Source organism: Anser brachyrhynchus (genome assembly GCF_964034855.1).
Source record: "Anser brachyrhynchus genome assembly, chromosome: 15".
Lineage (NCBI taxonomy): Eukaryota > Metazoa > Chordata > Aves > Anseriformes > Anatidae > Anser > Anser brachyrhynchus.
In genome coordinates this window covers 2,188,759-2,211,660 of record NC_137733.1, presented here as the reverse complement: position 1 = coordinate 2,211,660, position 22,902 = coordinate 2,188,759, and the positions used below count along the sequence as shown (strand labels likewise).

General features: G+C 46.9%; 2 protein-coding genes across 2 annotated transcripts in view; one reads left to right on the top strand and one right to left on the bottom strand.

The window, feature by feature from the left end:
* The first annotated feature begins 1,580 nt into the window (after positions 1 to 1,580).
* On the top strand, positions 1,581 to 3,744 carry MRPS34 (mitochondrial ribosomal protein S34). Its single transcript, XM_080557119.1, has 3 exons — positions 1,581 to 1,986; positions 2,112 to 2,154; positions 3,020 to 3,744. Exons 1-3 carry the CDS (start codon positions 1,669 to 1,671, stop codon positions 3,295 to 3,297), a joined length of 639 nt encoding a protein of 212 aa, XP_080413245.1. The 5' UTR covers positions 1,581 to 1,668; the 3' UTR covers positions 3,298 to 3,744.
* Positions 3,745 to 6,376: 2,632 nt separating this feature from the next.
* The window catches only part of MAPK8IP3 (mitogen-activated protein kinase 8 interacting protein 3), a 71,150-nt gene continuing 54,624 nt past the window's right edge, over positions 6,377 to 22,902 (bottom strand). The window contains exons 19-32 of the mRNA XM_080557129.1: positions 22,582 to 22,743; positions 21,459 to 21,624; positions 20,806 to 20,991; positions 19,983 to 20,169; positions 19,016 to 19,138; positions 18,696 to 18,776; positions 18,090 to 18,157; positions 16,474 to 16,622; positions 15,442 to 15,613; positions 15,194 to 15,307; positions 13,758 to 13,796; positions 10,253 to 10,432; positions 9,835 to 9,978; positions 6,377 to 9,272 (exon numbers count right to left, since the gene is read on the bottom strand). Of these exons, the coding sequence (XP_080413255.1) occupies positions 9,151 to 9,272; positions 9,835 to 9,978; positions 10,253 to 10,432; positions 13,758 to 13,796; positions 15,194 to 15,307; positions 15,442 to 15,613; positions 16,474 to 16,622; positions 18,090 to 18,157; positions 18,696 to 18,776; positions 19,016 to 19,138; positions 19,983 to 20,169; positions 20,806 to 20,991; positions 21,459 to 21,624; positions 22,582 to 22,743 (1,893 nt within the window). The 3' untranslated portion in view covers positions 6,377 to 9,150. The remainder of the gene's footprint in view (positions 9,273 to 9,834; positions 9,979 to 10,252; positions 10,433 to 13,757; positions 13,797 to 15,193; positions 15,308 to 15,441; positions 15,614 to 16,473; positions 16,623 to 18,089; positions 18,158 to 18,695; positions 18,777 to 19,015; positions 19,139 to 19,982; positions 20,170 to 20,805; positions 20,992 to 21,458; positions 21,625 to 22,581; positions 22,744 to 22,902) is intronic.

Sequence of the window (22,902 nt, the reverse complement as noted above, 5' to 3'; positions counted from 1 at the left end):
CTCCTCCGAGGCGGGGCTGCGGCTGCGGCGGCGACCGGGCGCGGGGCGGGGCGGGGCGGGGCGGGGCGGGGCGGGGCGGGGGCCGCGGGCACACCCCGGGCACCCCCACAGCGGCTCCGCCGGCCTCGGGGGGCGCCGTGCCGACCGGGCTGAGCCTGGGCCTGAGCCCCTGCTGGTGCCCCCGTGGGAGCAAAGGGAGGTCTCCGTGCTCCGGAGGCCTCGCACAGGTTCGCCCTGCCCGCCGGCGGCGCAGAAGGTGCGGCCAAGCAGGAAAGCTTCGTGCTGAGCACGGCGGGGTAAGTGGCTGTCGCTGCTGGGTCACAGCTGCTCTGCCAGGCCGCCGGCTGTGGGCGCTGCGTGCCTTGCCTGCGCCGTGCCAGCGTCCGTCCCGGCATTTCCCGCTGCTGGTGAGGGACGCTGTTACCGAGCGTCTTCAGTAAAGGGCCCTGTGGTGCTGCCAGAGCGAAGGGGCTTCCTTCGGCGTGAGAGCTTGCCTTAAGGGAAAACAATCAAGCGTGTCACTGCTACCCGAGAAAACTTGCTGTCAGGATGTGCAGACCAAAGTGTGCCTGGATGCCAGAAGATACTCATGCACTGCGCTTGTATCCCTGGTGAACTGCATGGCCGACTGGCCAATGCATATTTTAAGAATATTAACATCATTTGAAATGGAGTTTTATTTTGTAACCTCCACACACATCCCATTCCTGTGCACATCTCTCATCTGCTTGCTGACAAAAACTGCTGTCTGTATGTCTGAATGCCTTCAATAAAGGACTCTACAGAATTATCAGGATGGATGCATTTCCTTCAATATAAGATACGGTTTTAAAAAAAAAGAAAACAAAACCAAAAAGAAACACCTCTGTCAGGTTTAATTTGCCAGTCTGTAGCCACAATCCATGGGCTAATGTGGCTGGAGCTAAGCAGTGTTCTGCTTCCCCCGATGCAGACGGTGGTTCCTGGCCCCGTTACAATCGCTGCTGTCGGAGCAGTTGTTGCTGTGGGGGACTTGGTCTGGTCTCGGGGAATCCGGTTACAACTTGGCTTCATCTTGCTAAAACCTAATTCAGTGATTACCCAAACCCATTCTGACAAACACGACGGGCTGATTGGAAGGGACTCTGGTACATTAACATGTGAGGGCACTGCCAGGCTGCCTTTGAAAGCCCGGGTGTTTCAGCCCTGACTACTGCCCACGACGAACAGCGAGCGAGAACTTGCAGGGCCCTTGGGCGGGTTTGACTTCCCCGTTCCCGGGCGTTGCACCCAGCACTGCCGTGCCCGTGCCCCATCCCTGCCGGGGGGGTTTGCCCGACAGGACCCGTGCTGAGCGCCCCCAGCCTGCTGCTGGGCCGCGGGTGCCCGAGGCCCGGACTCACTCCGGGCAGGGCGGCAGCCGGGAGGCCCGGGGCTCTGTGGAGAAGGCGAGCTCCGGGAGGGGGGGGGGGGGCCGGCCGCCCTCTCTGGGCACTTCGCCTGCCGCACAGGCCCGGGGCGGCCGCTCGGCGGCGGCGGGGCCCAGCCGGGCGCCTCCCGGAGCCCCGCCCGCCGAGGGCGCAGCCCGAGCGTTCCGCCGCGGCGGCTTCCGGGGCGGCAGGAAGCGGCGGGCCGGGCCGGGCCGGGCCGGGGCTGCGGGGGGGGGCTCGGCTCGGGGCGGCCGGCGCCATGGCTCGCAAGAAGCTGCACCGGCCCATCGCCGCCATGGCCAAGAAGATCCGCGAGTACCGGGCGCTGAAGGAGCGGCCGCGGGACTCGCAGCGCTTCGCCCTGGACTACGAGAGCATGCGGCGGCCCCTGACGCAGAAGCGCCTGCCGGCGCTGGCCTGGCGGGACGCGCGCAGCGAGAGCCGCCTGCTGGCGCTGCTCTGCCGCCTGCCGCGGTTCGGCGTGGGCCGCACGGTCACCCGCAAGTCCTGGCTCTGGGCGCACGACGAGCCCTGCTACTGGGTCATCGCCAAGGTCCGGGCGGACTACACGGCCGAGGTAACGGCGCCGGCCCGGCCGCGGGCGGGGGGCTCCGAGCGGCAGCCGCCAGGCCCGGCCCGCCGTCCCCAGGGCCCTGCCCCGCTCCCGGGGCCGCTCTGAGCGCCCTCTCGCTTTCTTTGCAGAACATGGACCACGGCAGAGCCTGGGGGTACCTGACCTTCAGAGGTAAGAGCACCTCCTTTTTCTGCAGGGTTTGGGGAAAGCGTCTGTAAGCAGCACCAGAGAACGAGGTGTGTGGGGGTGGGGGAGCTGCAGGAGAACCGCTAAGTTTGTTGTTTTTTTTTAATTTTCTCAAATTTATTAGCGAGAAAAAAGCTGTCATTTTTTTAGTTTCAAATGTCGGGGTCTAGCCCTCACGTTGCCATTCTAAGGAATATTATGGGAAAGCCAGTACACCTTGGCCATGGGGAAAGATACTGCACTAACAAAGCCCTACAGGAGGTGCCAGACTGCTTTCAGACCTCAACAGTGAGACACGGAATGAACACATGAGGGCATTCCAGGTAAAATCATCAGTGAAATGGGAGTGTTGGCAAGTAAACCTACATTACCAGGATTTTAAAATAATACATAGAGTTGTGTGAGTGAATTTCCCTATTTTTAAAGCTGCTTTAGAAATGTAACTTACTGGAGTTTCTGAAACACTTCTCATCCAAAGCTTTTGAACTTGTTGGTTATTTTTAACATTAAACTTCCCAGGGAACCTTCATCAGTGTAGAGATAAATTGCTCTCATTCTTACCCATGGTAAATAAAACAGAGAGACAAAGTGATTTTTATATTACAAGTCATGACTTCTGGTCAGCACAGAACAACTTGCCTGATACCTTTTGTCTGTTCCTGTTCTGATTTCCAAGGACAGAAGTGGGATCCCATAGTATAGGCTGAACATACTGTGATCTTTCGAAAAGTTTCCTTTACTCTTGCCTCTTGTAGCATCTGTGATACAGGAAAGTTGACGCTTGCTGTGTTTCCTGGAAGCAGTCTGTTGTTGAGAGCACTGACCACTGGCATTCATCATCTTTTCTCAGGCAAAACCGAAAAAGTAATGAAAGAGATCGACAAAGTCATGTACCATGACTGGCGTATGGTGCCCAAGCATGAGGAGGAGACCTTCAAGAAATGCACCCCAGTGCCAGAGGAGACCGTTCGGTACCTTCCATACCCGCCTCTGCTCCGAGCCATGATCCTTGCTCAGTGGCAGAAAGAGGGAAGAGCAATCACAGAGGAGCCACTGATCGATCTGAAGAAGGCCGTGGCCTCTCACGTTCAGGTAGCAAAGAAAAAAACTACAGGGACATCAGTGTAAAGTCTTGTTCTATCACCTGAGCTTCCCCCGTGCTTTTGCTGTGTGTGAACAGCACATCACCTTAACGAGGACCCACTTGCCCACTGTGGTATGGTGGATTCAGGTTTCTTATTTTTCTCCACAGGACTGTATAGTAACCTCATCTAAAAGGAAAGGTGCAGAAACACTCAGATTTTTTTTTTTTGCATAACTTTGGTCGCAGCAGAGGAGCCTTCTTAGTTCCCTGTATATTCTCTGAATTTGTAGTGCCTGTCACCCAGCTACAATTCTTTGGAGTACAGTTTCCTTACAGCCTGAAAAAGGATTTTTTTTTTAAAGAACATTGTTCAGGTAGTTTAAGTACCTTCCTAAATCACAGAAAAATAACTAAGAATATCACATTGTTTCCCAGAGCTGTGTGTAAATGTATCTCTGAGATTAAATAAACAATTTCTTATTTCCACAGTACATTTCTAAGAAAACTTGATGTATTTCTTTCCAGTGCCTGGAGGTCGTCATGATTAGTTGAGATGCAAATGCAGAACCTTTAGTTTACCAAATACAGGCGGGGCATCAGACTCCTTTTACCCAGTGCAGAGTATCTGAGCTGCTCACATATGATTGCAATGAACAACGTGGGAGGAACACAACTTGACTTTGGATACTGAGCTTTATTCCCAGAGCTGACTGTCCTGAGATGGGAGAATCAGTTCTGGAAGTACAAGGGCTCCAGCATTAGCTGCTACTATTTGAAGCCAATAACAAACTATCACGTATTCCAGTTGTGGTAAAAGTTGCAAAAATGCGACTCCTCAGTGCAGCGCTTAGGATTTCACTTTTTCTCACACTGGTTGTGGCTTCTGCTGCAGTGTCAAGAGCTGTTAGGGTGCTGGGGAGTGGTTCTCGTCTGGGTGTGGTGAAGGTATCACAGAAGTTGTTCAGGTTAGTAACCTAGCTTCCTGCAGTAGTAGCTATTCGGCACTTTTGTCTGCTGCAGTAAATACTTGAGAGTTGCTGTTCTATTTGCAGCAGCATCCTAAAGTCACCAAGGAATTTACTGAAAGCAAGCAAAAACTGGACTCTGTGCCCTTTCCAGTGTGTATGGAAGGCTGGGATGGCACAGAGTAATGTGCCCACAGCTGCCAGAAGGGGGTTGTCGACAGCCAGAAGCAAATGGGTCAACATCAGCCACCTGCACTTGTATGGGGTTCCTCACCAAAGCCTCCTGAAAGTTTAAGCTGCCATGGGATGAGAGTTTTCTCATGGGTTAAAAGCTGGTCCTATGGCAAGGCACAAAAGCTGGGAAGAACTGAGCTCTCGTTCCTCTACTGTGAAAGCCCATGGCAGGAGCTGTGAAGGGTACACACTAGTGCTGGTTCCCTGGCTTTAGAAGCAAGGGGAGCATCCAGTGGCGGAAAATCCAGTGTTGATAAATGCACAAATACTGTTACAGGCTGTGACACCTCCAGCTGCAGCTTGCTGTGGATGGAAAACAGCTTTGTTTTCTGTAGCCTCCTTAACCATGAATGCATTTGGATACAGCAAATGCAGCACAGCTCACCTATGGAGGAGGCTCCCCTCGGGCACTACTGCTCAAGGCAGAGCTGGCTCCTGAGGTTAAAGGCCTCCAGCACGACTCCTGCTGGGGCTCCTCTGCCTTTGGGAGGGCAGACCTTTCAGCTGGGATCATTGCAGGGGGTCCTCAGGTTCTCTGCGATTAACAGGTGTGTTCGGTGCTTTTGCCCCAGGGTCCCTCTGCCTGCTGCCCCTGCAGCTTTTCATGCCACTGACAGCTTCCAAAAGTTATGCTCAGCCTTGACAGCACTCCAGGACGGGGACAACAGCGTGGAGACACGTCATGGAGTAAAACCAAGGGAACAAGCGTATGCTTAAAAACAGGCTCTCCCTCTCTTGCTCTCTCTAGAGAACAGCTGCTGCTCCATGGGGGAAGAAAGAATAAACTCAAAACATTTCCAGCTCCAGACTGGGCCGGAGCCACGGCAGGGCAGAGCAGGGAAATCCTGGGACGTGCAGTATAGGGGACAGAGGAGCTGCCTCACCTACCTGCTTAAAGCACGCAGCACCTTGACAGCCCCTGTCAGCCAGGGCTCCTGCCCTCAGGGCCTTTTCCAAGAGCTTGTTTACTGCTTCCAAGATGCTACAGATTCACTTGGGTCCTGTAAAGCTTTGGACTCTTCCACTGGTCTTCATAGGGATTGCAGGTGGGAGGCCTCAATAGGCCACCATGGGCAGAGCAGTTAGTTACAAGGCAAGTGACTGATGTTACAAGGCAGAGCCAAACGCTCTGTTCTCAAGCTACTGCACCAAACTATTCATATGTCACTGATACTAGAGTGTACTACTGTTTACAATTTTACATGCATGCCCTAAGGATGCATAGGCAGTTAATGAGGAAGCAGACATAATTCATCATCTAATTGTTTGGGAAGCCAGCAGCAAGGATCCTACTTAATGCAGTTCACCCTGCAAACTGACAAGTGGTAATTGGCAGAGTCAGTATTCATAATCCTACTCACAATAATTTTCATGACTTTTCTGTCACTTCTTATCTTTTACTGCTACGTATATCCTTTGAATGAATTCAACTCTAAAAAATAAATACAAACTTGTATAAATGCTGCTGGGACTAAGAGGAGCAGACAAGTGTGATAAACTTACTTTCTGAAGTGTTGAATGTCACCGATTCCTACTGCACTTTGTGAACTACCACCCTGTACTGACAGGACACTGGTAACTTGAGCGCTGAAAGCTGAGACTTGCCATGTTAACCCTAGTATCTCATCTGAAGGGGACTCCACAAGGGCTGCTGTAGATAGCCAGCAGCTGAACAGTCCTTTTCTACCTTTTATTTCTGACACTGGAGAAGCTATACATTGCACTTGCCTCAAGGGCATGCGGCTTGCAGGATCAGCACCTCCTGGAAAGTACAGTGAGTAATAAACATCTAATTTCTTGGTAATAAATTGCTAAATGGGGGAGCATTTGAGCTGCCATTCCCACCACTTAAATATCATGATGTTATTAAAGGCTGAGTAGAAATCCCAGTGCCTTTACAGGAACAAGACATACGGGCACTTGCTGATGTTAACACATTTATTACATACAGAACAGATATGGTTTGTTGTTTGATAGCATAGGGGAAAAAGCATGGGAACGTATTCATACAGCGGTCTCTTTACAGAATGCCATCTTCTGACCAAACAGCGGAGTTTACAGGCCTTAAGACACTTCTTAAAATCCTTTTGTAACATACAAGATACTTTACATACATCACAGTGGAGATATGACAGGGAAGTGTGGTGAAGCCAGTCAGTTCTCACCTTGCTGCCCAGCAGCCACCAAATACCGACAGAAGCTGACAGTAGAAGATGGTTCTACTTAGCTGTAGCTACCCCTCTTACACATGTGCTTCTCTTGGAGGAAGACATGCATCCAACTGGAAAGGAACCTGTTGCTGGAGACTCAAGACCAGTTTCCTTATGTTGCCAGGGATCAGTGGGTGACAGAAGACCAAGTCACTTTTACTGCTAAAACCAAATACAGAACAAACAGTAAGAGGTAAGAACACTGCAATTCTCTATTTTCATGTTGGAGGTTCAACAGAGCTAACGAATTGGACTTACTATGCCTTGTTTTTACCCTAAATTAGGCCAAATTATGAAATTTTCTGGGCCCTAATTAACTGTTAGATGTCTGTGGAATCTGCTATCTAAACGTCTATCTTCTTGTTAACTTAAATGCATTCTGTGCTGTGACCCAAAGAACTTGTCCTAGCAGAAAACATTTGGGGAAAGTGAACAAGAAGTCTGGCATGGTCAGCAGTACCCCAGTGAGATGTTCCTGGTGAAACGTTCCCATCCTGCATGTGGGTGGCTGTTCCAAGAATCCCTTAGCCAAAGGCAAGCCAGAGATTCCAGTGCGTTGATGGCTGGAGGACGTTGTCCAGCTGGTTTCCTACCTCTGTGAGGAGTGGTGCAGGTCCATGCATCACCAGCAGTGCTCACAGGCAGTGCAGGCACCGCTGTGGCTCTGTACTTTGGTAGTTGAGGTCTCTGTTCTCTGGATGTGTCCTCTTGGTTCCTTGCGGAGAGGAATTGTGTGCCCCTGCCTTTTCTGAACTATGGATTCAAAAAGCATTTCAGTGCTGCTGAATCAGGACAAACATTACATGTTAGAGCTTCCCCAGTGAATACTGTGTCCCTGCAGCACACAAATAGCTGTAGACCACAAGCCTTGGGAGCAGCCCAGGTCATGGCAACAAGCGCAGGACACAGCTGGGACACATTCCCCAGAGATGGAAGTGAACATCCCTGTGAGACCGAGAGTGCTGCACAGCTCAGGAAAAACAAGACGATCACCAGGATCTTCTCAATTCATCGCTAACAACGTGCCCTTGTGGAGACAGGTCAGAAAGAAGGACAAACCATTGCCTCCACATCTGGAGCTGCCACGCTCTGAATACGGATCTTAAAACTGCTCTCCCTGACCCCAATTTTTGCTGCTTCTCCTATAAGCAGGACACACACTTACAATCCCACAGCACAGCTTACACAAGGAGGGCAGTCAAAATTTCTCTCAGGGGTTGTCATTCTTTTCAGGAGTAAGAAATGTACAGCTTTTCAAGCTACTTAATAACAAAGTCAGTCAGTGCTTGTGATGTTAGGTAAAAGATGCTGGGAGATCTGGCCTCAATTCCCTTTTCTGTGTGACCTCAGGTGACAGAGCCTGTACACCTTGACTGCATCTACACACTTCCTTAACCTGACAGCCACCGTGTGAAAACAGCCACCCCCTTCCAGCAGGGGGTCAGCAGTTCCTAGGATGGGACACATCCTTATGAGTCAAGGTAATCTCACCACGTTAATGCAGAATCCACAGTACACCTACATTATCTGCCTCACCTGTAGTTTAAAAGCCAACAAATGCTATGTAGAGACAAATTTATCCTAAACCTTTCAGGCTCATAAAAAGAATGAGCTCAAGAGTTCTTTTTTGCCTGGCATTTCTGGAAAAGGGAGTTAAAAGTATTGCTGCCTTTTCTGCTCTCAAATAAGGTTCCAGTACCTCTTTGTTACCATAGCTTCCAAAGGCCCCACAGCCTCCACAGTCAAACACCTGCCGCCCATCGGAGGCTACCACACAATTCTCTATGGATACATACAGTCACCCAGCACACTACTGCTAAGACAACAGCAGCAGAAGAGGAGGGAGACTTTCCATCTGCTTGTATGGAGGATGTGTTCCCCACAGTAATGGCACTGCCACCTTCTCCAGCCAACCAGCAGAAGTGCTCCTTTCTATTGAAGGCTCCTTGGACCTGGCAGCTGTCAGTCTGGGGGATATTATTCTGTGCTTAAGTGTACTCTGTGCATAGTGGATAAGGTGAAAAGTCCACTGGTGAACTAGAAAGGATTTTTTCTAGTGTTGTAGGAGTTGTGATTTACCACCACTGCTTTGGTGGGGGACACCAGGGTGACATACTACTTCTCATGCAGGTGGGAGCAAGGCAACCTGCTGGACAACCACAGCCACCACCAGTCCATCTCCCCAGCCCCAGGCAAAGTCTTTGCACAGCTCTGGCTCCAAGCTTCACTTTATCAATGCGCTGCCATTTCTCTCCTTGTAGACACCAGCTCCAGAGCAGAATAACAACCCAACCACGCAGAAAGCGCACAGGCCCAAGATGAAAGCTGCAAGTTCAGAGGTTAGAAGGGGGTGACAGTCCGAGGCAGGAGCCGCTGCAGTTGTCTGGGGTCGGTTTCCAGCAGTAGGTATAATGCAGACGTTCTGTATGTACATCTTGGCATTCAGGTGGGAGGAGGGACACTTACGTTGGTAGGAAAGGAGAAATTCTCACTCAGGGATATATGATACCTGCCACACAATAATGTGGCTCCTTTCTGCCTTAGAAAGTACTGGCTTCACCTGGGTGGCATCTCCTGCATTCTCTTCTGTCTCATCATCTTCTCCATCCCCTGAAGAGAGAAAGCAGAGTAAGAAAGGCAGGACAGAAAATCCCAAGTTGTGCTACCTTGGAATTCTTCAGAAGAGGTGATTATCACTGCTACAGTCTCTGCAGTCTGATGACAGACAGCATGAGCGCAGACCTTCCTGTATGCCTACAGGACATTTATAACAACATGGTGTTTTTCTGAAGCAGGCCTGTATTAATGGAACAAACTATCTCTGACGGTAGGGTAAACTGCCCTTCTGTTTGGGGAAGCCAATGTCTATGACACAGCGCCCCAGACCAGCATAGGTGACCACAGTGAGACAGCAATGTTTGGAGCCAGTGGCACATATGGTTTTATTTTTTTGTTCATGCTGACTGCATGGCACTACTGGCTCAGGCAGGGGCAGTGTCTGGCAGCCTTGTGCTGTGCAAGGAAAATGCTTGCTATCTGCTCCCACAGCAGGAGGTAGGAGGAAAACAGCCTTGCTTTCCAGATGTCTCTCCCCACAGCAGTGATCCTTCTCTCTGTGATCGTAGCCCCGCACCCCTTCCCATTCCAGATGCCTCCCACTGCAGGCACTCACCGATCCGGAAATCGATGTACCCTTCTCCTCCACTCAGCACTAGGACGTTCTTCAGCTTCTGCCCCTCGGTCTCTGTGGCTGCTGTGCTGGGGTTCTCTGAAGGGCTGTCCAACACACTCCCATTCAAGGTTGCGAGGACGTTGCCTGGGTCAGGACAGAGATGCCGTCAGTGCCTCTGCTCAACCCTCATGTACTTAACACACAGAAACAATTGGATAGGACAATTCCTTCTGCTGGTGAACTTCGGAAGACATTGCAGTTTAAGCTACCAACGTCTGAGCCACAGTGACATCTGCGTGGCACTGTTTGTGCTAAGAAATAGCAGGGATAAGCTTTTGCTGCAGATCAGCTCAAGCTCCTGCCACAGAATGGACAGCAGTACAAGGCCCTCATGAGGAAGGGCTGTGCTCATCCTTACCAGGCACAGAGACAAAGAACTTGACAGCATCACGGTGACCGTGGAAACAGAGTTGTGCCTGAGCCATGGAGCAGTAGGGAATAAAACTGCTGGCAGATTTGTCGCTGTTGTCATCGCCATACACGTGGATGACCCCACCAGAGCGGCTGCCCTCTCCAGAAGTGGGTGAGGTCTTGTTGGCTGGGGACAGGGAGAAGGAACATTGTTAATGATAGTTTTGGTCCCATTTACAGAAGGGGCTCAATGAAAGAGAAAACTCATGAGCCATGAAGGAAAACCTTTAAAAGTTCGAGTCTCTTTAAAGGTCTTATAGAATAGTTCAGGTGGAAGGGACTTTCAAAGATCATCAAGTCCAACTGCCTGACCACTTCAGGGCTAACCAAAAGTTAAACCATATTAATGAGGGCATTATCTCAATGCCTCTTGAGTACTGACAGCCATGGAACCTCATTAGGAAGCCTGTTCCAGTGTTTCACCACCCTTACAGTAAAGAAATTTTTCCTAATGTCCAATGTGAACCTCCCCTGGCACCGCTTTGTACTGTTCCTGCATGTCCTATCCTCAGTTACAGGGAACAGAGGCCAGCACCTCACTTTGCACTTCCCCTCGTCAGGAAGTTGCAGAGAGCAAGGAGGTCACCTCCTGGCCTCCTTTTCTCCAGGCTAGACAACTCAGGTGTCCTCAGCCTCTCCTAATAGGGGAGGCAGGCCTTCCAGCCCTTTTACCAGCTTTGTTCTCCTCCTCTGGACACTCTCTAGGACCTTAACACCCTTTTTATATCATGGAGCCCACCCAGAACTGCACACGATACTCCAGGTGGGGTTACACCAACACTAAATATAGCATGAAAATCTTTTGACCAGCTGGCTATGCTGTGTTTCATGCACAATGTGCTTTGCTCTCTTGGCTGCCAGGGCATGCTGCTGGCTCACGTGGAGCCTGCTGTCACCAGCACCCCCAGATCCCTTTCTGCTGGGCTGCTCTGCAGCCCTTCGTCTCCCAGTCTGTTCCTGTGTCTGGCATTACTCTGTCCCAGCTGCAGGACCCAGCATTTTCCTTTGTGAACTTCATGCTGTTGCTGAATGTCCAATATTCCCACCTGTCCAGATCCTTCTGCAAGGCCCCTCATGCCCCAGGGAGTCAACAGCGCCTCCCAGTTTCATATCATCAGCAAACTTGCTGAGGAAGCACTCCAGACCTGCATCCAGATCATCGATAAAAATATTGCATAGAACTGGCCCTAGAACTGAGCCTAGAATTATGTGAGGGCTGTGATGGAGGAGAACAAACACGACTATGCAGTCCCTCTCTGTTAGGCTGGTAAATCCACTCATCATAACAAACTACATTTTTCTAGTATTTGGCTACTAATGAGGTACACACCCCTGGAGGCTGTGGACAAGAGCGACGGGCATGCTAGGGAAGGCCTCTGGGGTGTTCCAGTGAAGGTCTCTTCTCTAGCAGCAATCCTGTCCAGCCTTCAGAAATCATTTCCTGTCCTAGGATCAGCCTTTGGCTTTGGTACTTGGCTGTGTAAGTGAAGATTTCCACTGTACCCATGACACATTAAGGCCTCTTAATGTACACCTGGAGAATTATTGCTATTCCGGGAATTGGTGAAGTTTTTCTGTTTATCATAAAATCACAGAATGGTTTAGGTTGGAAGGGACCTTAAAGATCATCTAGTTCCAACCCCTCTGCCCTAGGCAGGGACACCTCCCGCCAGACCAGGTTGCCCAAAGCCCCATCCAGCCTGGCCTTGAACAGGGATGGGGCATCCGCAACTTCTCTGGGAAACCTGTTCCAGTGTCTCACCACCCTGTGAGTACAGAATTTCTTCCTTTTATCTAATCTAAACCTACCCTCTTTTAGTTTAAAGCCATTACCCATTGTCCTATCATTACAATCCCTGACAATCCCCAGCTTTCCTGTAGCCCCCTTTAGGCACTGGAAGGCCACTATAAGGTCTCCCTGGAGCCTTCTCCTCTCCAGGCTGAACAACCCTAACTCCCACAGCCTGTCTTCATAGGAGAGGTGCTCCAGCCCTCTGATCATCTTTGTGGCCCTCCTCTGGACTCATTCTAGTACTTTCATGGTTTCCAAGTCAAGTCCTTGCTCATGCCAAGCTCTGAACACACAGACTGCTGAAAGCAGCCTCGGTGTCTGGCTGAAGGCCTCTCAGCCCAGTCAATGTCACAGCAGTAGAGTACGAGCCTTCCTTAGTCCTTGAGTTAGCCTTGAAGCAGATTAGCTACTCAAGCAATGAACATCAGAAAGATAGATGTTCACCACCCACAGCTTCCAAGGATTTCAAAGTCAGCTCAGAGGCCTGCATCTTTCAGGTCGGAGCTCTCAGGATGCGAATGTTTCCACTCACCAAGGAACAGAGAACAGTGCTCAGAGGTCAGGACAGGAGATGCTTTCCTTCTGCATGTACCCATATTAGTAAACCACAAATAGTATTAAAATCACACGGCTTTTACTTTCTCTCTATTTCCAGAGAGAACTGAATTGCTTAGTTAATTATCTGTAGTTCTCTGTGTTGGCTTGGGCTGGATTTCAGCTGTTAAGTAGCTCAGGAACAAAGGAGATTTTTACCTAGCAGGTTCATGAAAGGATGCTGAGATAAGTAAAAATATTTGGACAGAAGAATGAGAATCAATGTGTGCAGGGACAAGAATATCCCTAAGATGAAAGCTCTCTGCACACCTCTGTGCTTTGGTTTACTGTAAGCATCTACAACTGGCTCAGCTCCTCTGACTGACAGACAGGGCTGGTACTGGCATTTCAGGCTTCAAGCTCAATATCTGGCTTCTCACAGTGACCAATACCAGATGCTTTAAAAGGAAGAGAGACATGCTGATAATGTTTCTGGACAGTCACAGGAACATCCTACAATGGGAAAAAAATCCTCTTTTCTGACTGTGGAAAGGCTGAAGTAAGTATAAATCTGAATGGTGAACTCAGACCCTTCCTTAACTGGCACAAAACCAAACAATCTTCAGTATTTATCCAAGTCTCTCTTGTTAAAAGTCTTGGTTGATTATCTGCAGCTGTCAGGTGCCACAGCACTTACTACCACTGGCCTGGAACTGATTGAGAGAAGCATCCTTGGAAAATGAAGGATGACCATGGAAGACCTTGGAAGAACATTCTACTCCTGCTTCTTGGAACTGACTGACTAAATCTTTACAATCTCCATCTCAGACCTGGCCTACCAGAACAAGGGAACTGATTCTGATGAAGAGTAAAGTACCTTTGACACACAGAAAAAGGAGGAATGGCTGATGAGATGGATAAAAACGGTTTTGGCTATGGGAAATGATGACATTTACATTACTGTCTCTGTTCACTTTTCTCAGATGACTAGCTTAAAATGAAAGAGTGATGAGGAAAAATGGGTGGAGAGAACTAAATGTCAGGATGGAAGGGTAGAAAAGTATGACTGCTAAGGTGAGCAGGTGCAAAAGGAGTGCAAGCTGAAGGAAGGAGGCAGTGGACTTACCCCGGAGCCCAAGAAGTTGGCCTCGGTGGAGGACTACAGCTAGGTACAGGGAGGGAGTGGGAACACACAGAGGCACGGGAAGAGATAGGTAGGATGGGAGAGAAGAAAAAGGTGGTTACTGGGAGAAAATTCAGGGAGCAACAGAAATGCATAAACTCGGAGAAACCATAACAAGAGCTACAGGTTTGATCAGCTTATACCAACACTGTTCTTGCTCATTTTACTCTTATCGTACGAGGATAAATATAGTATCTGAGACAGAAGAGGGTCCGTGGTCACAAAGATCCATTGCTAAAGTTCCTAGGGAAAGTTTACAGCTTACCACATTTTTACAGAAACACCAAAAAATAATGCAACTGGTTTACAGCAGGGAACAAGTTTAATTCAGAATTATGACAACAGTACCAAGAAAGAATGGGATCTAAAATAGGGATTCAGAAGTGAGACAGAGTTTACAATGTACAGAGGATTCTGTCACTGGCTTCCTGGTGTCAGCCCCAGGGTCTTCAGCAGCCCTAGAGGAAACAACTTCATCTCTGACTTCCAGGAAAATTACAACAGATTTGCTCCTCTTACACGAGAGCTATTTGCTTCTCAGCTTTCCTGCCACCAGTGGTGAGAAAATGTACATTTCACTGCTGTCCATTGAAAGCAACTGCAGTCAACCTCAAATCCTACTCCCCCATTATATTTTGGAACAAATGTTCCACCAAGGAAATTAGATGCTGACTGGGAGGTACAGAACAGAATTACTGAGAGCTTCAATTCAACTTCCAGCTCTAGATATGTGCCTGTTAACTACTACTGCTAGGTCTCTTCACCAGGTTTAATTTGTGTTAGGATACTGATTTCTACTTGACTGATAAAAACTGAACCCTACTATGAGTAAACGAAGCTTTTCTGAGGTCAGCTTCTGAAAAATACTGTCATGGAGATACTTTGATGTCTACAGCAAATAAAAATTTCCAGGGAGATCTTCCTGGTGACTCGAGCCTCCTTTTGGAGACTTGCTACAATTTCCAAGGCTTTGTTTCTCCTTTTTTCCAGTAGCTACAAAATCAGCTCACATCAGTCTGCTCTGTCAAAAGAGAAGACCGTAGAGATGGTAGAGACATCATTGGTGCCCCAAGAAAAATATAGCTTCAACTGAACTGAAAGGAACAGTAACAAATCTCCATTTGGTTTTAAATAGGCTAAAAACATTTAACTGCACACTTAGTTCCATAATTAAGGAACAGTTAAACCAAGGGCAAGGTAACTCGTACTCAGGGCTCTTCTCTCTGAACACGGCTATGATCAACGGTGTGTAGGTTCAGAGTAAAAACATCCAGAAAATATTAGCCTGCCAGGGCCATCTGCCACACTGCACAAATAACATGCAAAAGCACTGTTCTTTTCAGGGCAACACGGAACAATCTCTGATAAAGATCACTTACTCTCAGTCAGTGGAATGGAGATGACAACACCATTCCCTGTCCCCACCCAGAGACGGTTGCCAGCAATGAGCAGAGCTGTAATCCGTACAAAGGAGAAGCCCAGTTTTCCAGTACCTAGGTAAGTGTGCATAAGAATTGTAGAGTTAGTTAAGACTGTAGGACTTTGGGCAAGGTCTTCTAATGAATTTTCATTTCTCCCTGATCTCAGTAAGCAACAGACTATTTACTGACAGTCCCTACTGCCTCACCTAGCATTTTGCTGACATAAGGCTCGATGTCAACATCCTGCAGATGTTGATGGCTGTGAGCATGGTAAAGCCTCAGGGTGGAGTCCAGGCGGATGGAAACCCATACTCCATCTCCAATCCATGCCAGCTGTCGCACCTGGCTCTCGCGCCGAGGGTGGGCATCAAAGGACTTCTGAAATGCAAAATAGGTGGACCGGTGTGAGTTCACAAAAGATCTGCAGTTATCTGCACATATATTCTATTTTCCTCGACTGAGATTGCATGTTTGGGTTTCAAAGGCCTTGGAAGAAAATGTATTAATGCCAGAAGTTAACTACAGTATACAGAAAATCCCTTGTTTGAAATGAGGAGTCGCATGGCACAGAGTTGCAGCTCCTCAGAGAATATGTTCTTTGCAGAGCACTTTGGGAGCAGGAACATTTAGAAACCAACCACTTTCAATGTGATTGGTAGAGAAGGTAAAGACACAGCTCAAGAATTCTGAAGATCAGCAAACTGCCTTGGCTCACTGATGTGAAATTCAGTTTCAGCACTTCTTCTCTCTTTGAGCAGAATCATTCCAAGCACTGTTAAGCAGGTTTGTACTAACACCACTGTACTGAATAAATGTTTCTACCAAAATGCTCTGAATGTCTTTTTTTTTTTTAAGGCAAGTGGGACCACTGGGACTTGCTAACTATATCCATCGTTTGTGCCTCATCGCCTACAGATGGAGAAGTCTTAGACCATACATGAAGGAGAGCTGTAAAGCACAGACATACATTTGTACAGTACGTGATCCCATAGCATTAGTAAAGACAAAGAAAGTCCTCAGTTCAGACTTATCTAAAGATTTAAGCTCTGCAAAGGGAGGAAGGAATGAATACCTCTCTGGCAGATTGTGTCGTAAGATGACCCAGACTGACAGTTTGACAATTTTCATCCTACAGTCAGCAATGGACAATAAAAACGTTCTGCATTTCCATAGCAGAAAGCAGCTAGAAGAATAAATACAACACAAGTATGTGCATACATACACATTTGCTCTCATACCTCAATCTGCATTGTCTTAGGTTGAATAACATGGATTTTGTTCTTGTAGCCACACCAGACTCTGTCATACACAACAGCCATACAGCGGATAGAATGGTGAGTATGACCAAGGTCCATGAGGTGGTAATTACTGAGATCCCACTGACCATCTAAGGTGAAAAAACAAGGGTGAAAAACAACGCAGCTCCTTCATGACATGTCAGTATTTAACAGAATCCTCTTGCCTTTCTATTTATATCTAGATAAACAGGCCTAGCTGACACTGAAAAGCTGACCTGGCTTATGTCTGTGAACTTCCCATCAGCCCATAAAACCACTTCAGGCACAGCCTCATTGTTACCAAGCACATGCCAATAACACACAGTTTAGTAGGCTCTCCAACTCAGGCTAATTTAAACATCCTTTGACTGTAATGAAGTAAACACCCTTCCATAACAAGTACAACAAAAACAGCAGGAGAAGAAGAAAGACAAGTTAACAAGACTATGTGGAAACCTAAAAGGAAAAGGAGCATACAGTCTTTATGGTGAGGCTCTCTCATATCACAGACATCATTATTTCCCCAAAGTATCAGATCCAGGCTGAGGAATCAGATCTTCCTTCTCTTGGTCTAATTTGCTACCTAATCAGGCAGATACTTTGTCTTTTGCAGACAGATTGCCTCTAGGTGATGAAGCATTATCATATTTCTGATGGGAACATTTTGTATGTGCCAATGGTCAGGACTGAACTCAGGAGACAGGCTGAATTGAAAATTAGATTGCACAAAACCAGAAAATCTGTGCATTTCACCCTTGTTGATAAACTGCTACTCAATGAACAACTGAGTAATAAATTCCTAATATACAAATATTATTCACAATTAGCAAAATCCCATGAGCCTCAGGCTATGAATACAGCTTAAGAACTGCTGAGGTTATAGGGAAAACAAAATCTCCAACAGTGAAGAGGACAAGAAACAGAATTCAAAAAAGTATCTTGAAATGACATGATTAAGGCATGTCAGGTTACTCAGACATCTTTCTCTTTTTTCACGAGAAAAGTGAAATGCCAAGTGCAATGTGAAGGCTCTATTTGTTTGGGATTTCTAGACTTCCAAAAAAATCCAGCTCTGTCTTCTGCATATGCAGAGACCAATTCCACTATTTATAGAGAGATCCATCTCACCTGGAAAGCAGCAGGCCTGTTTGTACTGCACAGGTGATCTGCTCAGGTACCGCTCATCTGAGCTGTTTGGAGCTCTCTGTGTGCGCACTGTACAGTTGATTTGTGAACGCCCAGTAACACTGATTATGGCCCAAATGCATTAATCTTATCAAACATGCCTCAAACAACTGTATGGCATATGCATTCTTAGACATGTTACATTCACTCCACATATGCTTACACAGCACATACACACACTTTTTTTCTCCCCCAGAAAACCTCAGGAAATTATGCTAAAGTACGCCTTGGGTGTTTCACGATAAGGGTTACATGTGTAAAATAGCTATGCATTTTAACCACGTGTTTGTACTCTAGCAAGCCAGCACCCTTCCTTCTTGACTAAGTAGAGCATTTAATTCATTGCTGCACTCTTGGCCAGCTTATTTTTCTTTTATTATATTGATCTTTACCTTCTCCTCGGTGGAATATGGCTAGTGTTCCATCTGCCAGAGCAACAAGGACCCTTCCCTTCACATGCCTGAAATCACAGGAAAGTAAGTACTTTTACAAAGTCTGTGGAAGTAAAGAACAATTCATTTTTAACTTCCACGCAAACCTTCTTTATATTCTGTCTACAATTCCCATTCAGTTTAGCATTTGCAGGAACATCCTGTAAAGGCAGAGGATCATTCTTAATTATGTGTAATAGGATTATCCAACAATTTCCTGTTTAGTTTAACTTCTCTTTCACACTTTAAACTCCAACAATTTCAACAAATTCCACCCAATTTACACCCTTTTGAAATTTTGCTTTTCTCTTTCCCACTTTTTTCTTCCCAATACTGCACTTGTCCTGTAGCACCTCATTCATGGTATTGGGTCAGATCTGTAATTGAACGGGGTAGTGGCTCAGTACAAGGCTTTCTAATAACAAAATCCTCAGGAAACTTTCCTCACAAATCGATGCACTTAGAAGTGTAAGGAAAAAGATGACTGACAAAGAACTATCACCCCACCAAAGACATCACTCAGTCACCAAACCTCCTCCTTCAGCATCCCTTGGAGTGCACACTTACACTAGACTCAGTACGGAGTCTTTCAGCTTTATTGAGTGCAGACACTTCTTCCAGTTAGACACCGCAGAGTGCACATACAGCCTGTAAGAAAGGACAAATCAGGGAGGATTAGCAGCAAGGCCCCACATCTTCAGCCTGATAAAAGTAGGACACGAATGTGCGACGTGAGGTGAAATCACAGTGTCCATGATGAGCTGAGGGCTCAGAACTAGTAATGAATCCCTACTGCAGAAATGAAAAGCAAACTAGATGTATGAGGATGAGTGGAGGCCAGAGGACAACTGAGGTGACAGAAATCTGCCAGCCTAAGGGGAACCTACCAGCCATTCTGTGCTCCCAGCCACATGGTGGGGGCAGCACTGGTGCAAGTCCCAGCAGCATCCCCATTTGATTCCTGATCTGGCAGTACCGTGCTCGACTCTGTCTTCAGCTGACCATTCTCCCTTAAGAGACAAAAGAACATTGTTAGAATTGTTTATGAACAGCAATGCACAGAATGCCCATCTGCGCTCACAGGCTGGCACTGCACAGGCAGATAAGGGCATCTGTATATACACATCACATCCATCTCTTCAGAGTTTTTCAATTGCTTGACTCCTGAACATGCAAAACTTTTTTCTCCCCCAAAGCAAATAGCCAGTGCTTTACAGCCATAGAAGTTAACTTAGTGTTTAGCAGTAATTTTCTCTGTTCAATGATTTCTCTGTTCATTTCTAACTTCAACAGAAACAACTGAGAATGACTTTCAGGAACAACTGGAACAAGGAATGACTTAGGAACGACTTTCATCCCAGATTTCCACCTTGCTCCTCAGCCCATCACATCAGACACATTTATCTTAAGAATTTTTGGGCAATGACTTTTTTCATCATCTTTACAGCACATAATTATTATTTATGCTTTCTTCATTATCTTTACAGCACATTAGAGTTACTACTGGAATAAACACATGATCATTTTCACATGTGGATCAATAAGGTCCTTCGGTAAGAACATTAAGTGCACGTGTGTTTTGGAAGATCCGTCTCAACAGCATTTCTAAATTCACACTGAGAGATCAAATATTTGCTCTTTAACAGCTGATATATAATCTGCTGCTGGCTAAACCATGTTTATTTTCATTTCGTTTCTTCCTCTCCTTATCATCTCACCTGTAATACTATTTGGACACAAAACTAAAAAAAAAGTTTGACACTTTATCAGAAGACCAGGCTTGTTCTCATAAACAGCTTACAAAAAGAGAGCTGGTAAAGAACTGTACTGACACATTGGCCCCGGACAGCCTACCCATTCTGCCTAAGAGGTGCCTGCACAGGGACTGGATCCGTAAACACGTGCTCTGTGAGGGGCCCAGGCCGGGCTTGAATAGGGTCTGCTTCACTTGTACCATTCTCTGGTACCTCTGTAGCTTCTGTTGCCTCCTCTGTGGACTGGGACTGGTTGATCTTCCCATTGCAGACAGCAGCCACTTCACCTAAGAGACAAAGAACAGCGGGAGATGTACAAAGGGCTGAGGACTGAGCTGTAAGCTAGCTAAAATCAAGTTCCTTTTTTTTAATTTTTTTAATTTATCCTTCCTTGCCAGATACAATCAACCCCTGAGCTTGCATCACAGATAGCAGTTTATCCAGAGTGTTTGCTGCTCTGATGGGGAAACAGAGGTAGTTTTCAAGTAAAGCACCATCTGTGACTAGCAAAACATCAGAAGTTCTCCAAGGCTATCACTGCAGTATGGAATCAGCAAGAGCATTATTATGTTTTCCATACAGGCTTAATTGACTTAACATGAAGCCATGGTTGAGAGGAGAAGGCCACAGCTGAGAAAAGAACAGAAACAAATTTAACAGGGCAAACGTATAACCTGTCCAAAATACTCTGCTCTATTAGCCCCACAGCCAGGTTGCAGGATGGGGATCACTTGGAGAGAAAACGAGGGCTCTGAAGATAAAAGTACCAAAGGGACTTTGGTCTTCATGTACTGCATTAAGAAACTTCTTGAGATCTCTGAAGTAGTTAAGTCAGGGACAGAAGGATGCAGCTATAACACTAGAAGGTCATATGGAACTAGCTATAATTGGACTGCCAGTAAGTTTTATATCCCAGAACTCACTCTGTCCCTTGTCCAGCACAGGTGTGTCACCACGCGAGGAACAGTTGCTTCGTGGCACATTGCAGCGGGTTGCACAGCCCACCAGAGTGATTCCTGCCAAGACACCATCTGTTCCAGATGACTCTTCAGGATTTACATCTCCCTCCAGAAAGATCTCGCCTGGAGGATAATCACTCTCACTGGCCGCTGAAGGGCAAAGAACAGATTCTCCCATGAATCTAGCAGCCACTGCTAATTTAAATGTAGCAGTACTCCTGAGATCACCATGTGGAGGGAAGACACTGATCCTCGAGGTTCAATAGCCCCATGGAGGCACCACAACAGCAGTCAACACTGTGGCGAATCCCCTCATCCCTAATGTCAACATCCAGGACAGCTACAGAGCCCTCCCAAACCTGGGCAAGGCTCACTCTTGCTCCCAAGAGACATCCTTTACATGCCAAAGGAACCACTTAATAAATGCTCAGGAGTGAAGGATCTCCACAGAAGTGTCCTACAAGAAGGCAAGATCTTGAGTTACAGTTTTGAGGGAAAATTACAGAATGCAGCAGCATCCAAGGGTTCGTTCTGAAGTGATGATGCTACATTTGTCACTCCTTAAGTGGAGAGGGTGACCTTGTGCAGCTCACAGACAGTGTGTGGACCGTACTTACCAGGGATGCTGGAGATGCAGAGCACATGAGCGTTGCAGACAGTGAACTGGTCCACTACTGTGCCAGGCTGATTGGCATCAATGATTACAACTTTACTTGTTGACAGTGTACTGGTGAGAATCCAGACACGACTGGATGTGGCATCCATTTCATGGAATTCCTTTGCCTTCAGGAGAGCAAACACACGGGCAGAATCAGTGCTCCTCTCAGATCAGACTGAGCATATTATTACTTGGCAACATTTGTGTATGCAAAGACCACAATACCAGCTCCAAAGATCCAACTCTATCCCTAGCTGGTGCAGATAAACAATATGAGCAACATAAATTGCCTTCACATTGCTGCACTTGTATCTGGAACAGTGGCCAAAAGCCTGTCTGGCTCCCTAGGGCCAGGGAAATTTGGCCATTAATTTGTCTGAGATATCTGACTAATATCACTGAACACTCACTTTGGACAGAATACCATGAAGCTGGGATGCACTCAAACTATCAGCTTAAGCATGCTGATCCCAGAAAGACTATATGTCAGCGGTGTGAGACAGCTGTGAACAACTCCACAAACCAGGAAGGATAAAATGCTGTATTATCTGTATACGTATCTGTATTCTTAAGAATGGCTTGGTTCTTAAAAACAAACAAACAAACACCACAACACTAAAAAACAGAGCCAGAATACATCTCAAGAGCTTCATCTTCTGAACCAAATGAACTTACAGACTTTATTATGTCTATACTCTTCTTAAAGCTTTTTGATGATGATGGTTTTTTTTGTTTAAGTTTACAGTGATGAGGACTCCATAGTCTTCCTAGCAAACTTGTCAGTCCTTAACTGTCCTCATTATTAGCAATTTTTCAAAAATTCCAAACGTTTCAAAAGCTGAAGTTGGAAAGTTCTATCCTGGACAATTTATCCCAAATTACACAGGGTTCCTGACAGAACCATACAACGAACCTTCCCCCACAAGAAAATGTCTCAGAAATACTGCAACAGTAGCGCATGTAGAAATCACTTCTCTATATATGTAGTAAGTGTAATACAAAGGTACTGAGAAGAGAGGACATGTAAGAGATGGAATGAGAAAGAACACTGGAGAAAAGACAAGTCAATTCTCTTTACTGACCTTTTTCTTTTCAGGAGAGGTGTGGTTACTTTTATTGTTCTCGCACTCCACTTCCCGATCACAAGTGAGGGGATCACGTCCAGGATCCAGTTTCTGCCCATTCCCAGACTCCTGCTCCAAAGGTCTCCATCCCATGAGATTGACTCCAGCTGCACACCACAGCTAAACAACAGAAACAGAAATCTGAAGCAGACTGTGTAAACATACCAAACAACTAAAACATTAAGGTAGGAACAATAGATCTTGTTGATTTCTACTAGAGGACATAGTCACGCTTGATGTAGGTAAGAAAAGGGATCTCTGCAATCTAGCAAAAATCAC

Excerpts from the sequence above, each read along its gene's own strand:
- MRPS34 (XM_080557119.1), top strand. The coding sequence starts at position 1,669 with ATGGCTCGCAAGAAGCTGCACCGGCCCATCGCCGCCATGGCCAAGAAG. Across the intron at positions 1,987-2,111 it reads GGGCGGACTACACGGCCGAG|AACATGGACCACGGCAGAGC; the intron begins GTAACGGCGCCG and ends CTTTCTTTGCAG. Across the intron at positions 2,155-3,019 it reads GGGGTACCTGACCTTCAGAG|GCAAAACCGAAAAAGTAATG; the intron begins GTAAGAGCACCT and ends ATCTTTTCTCAG.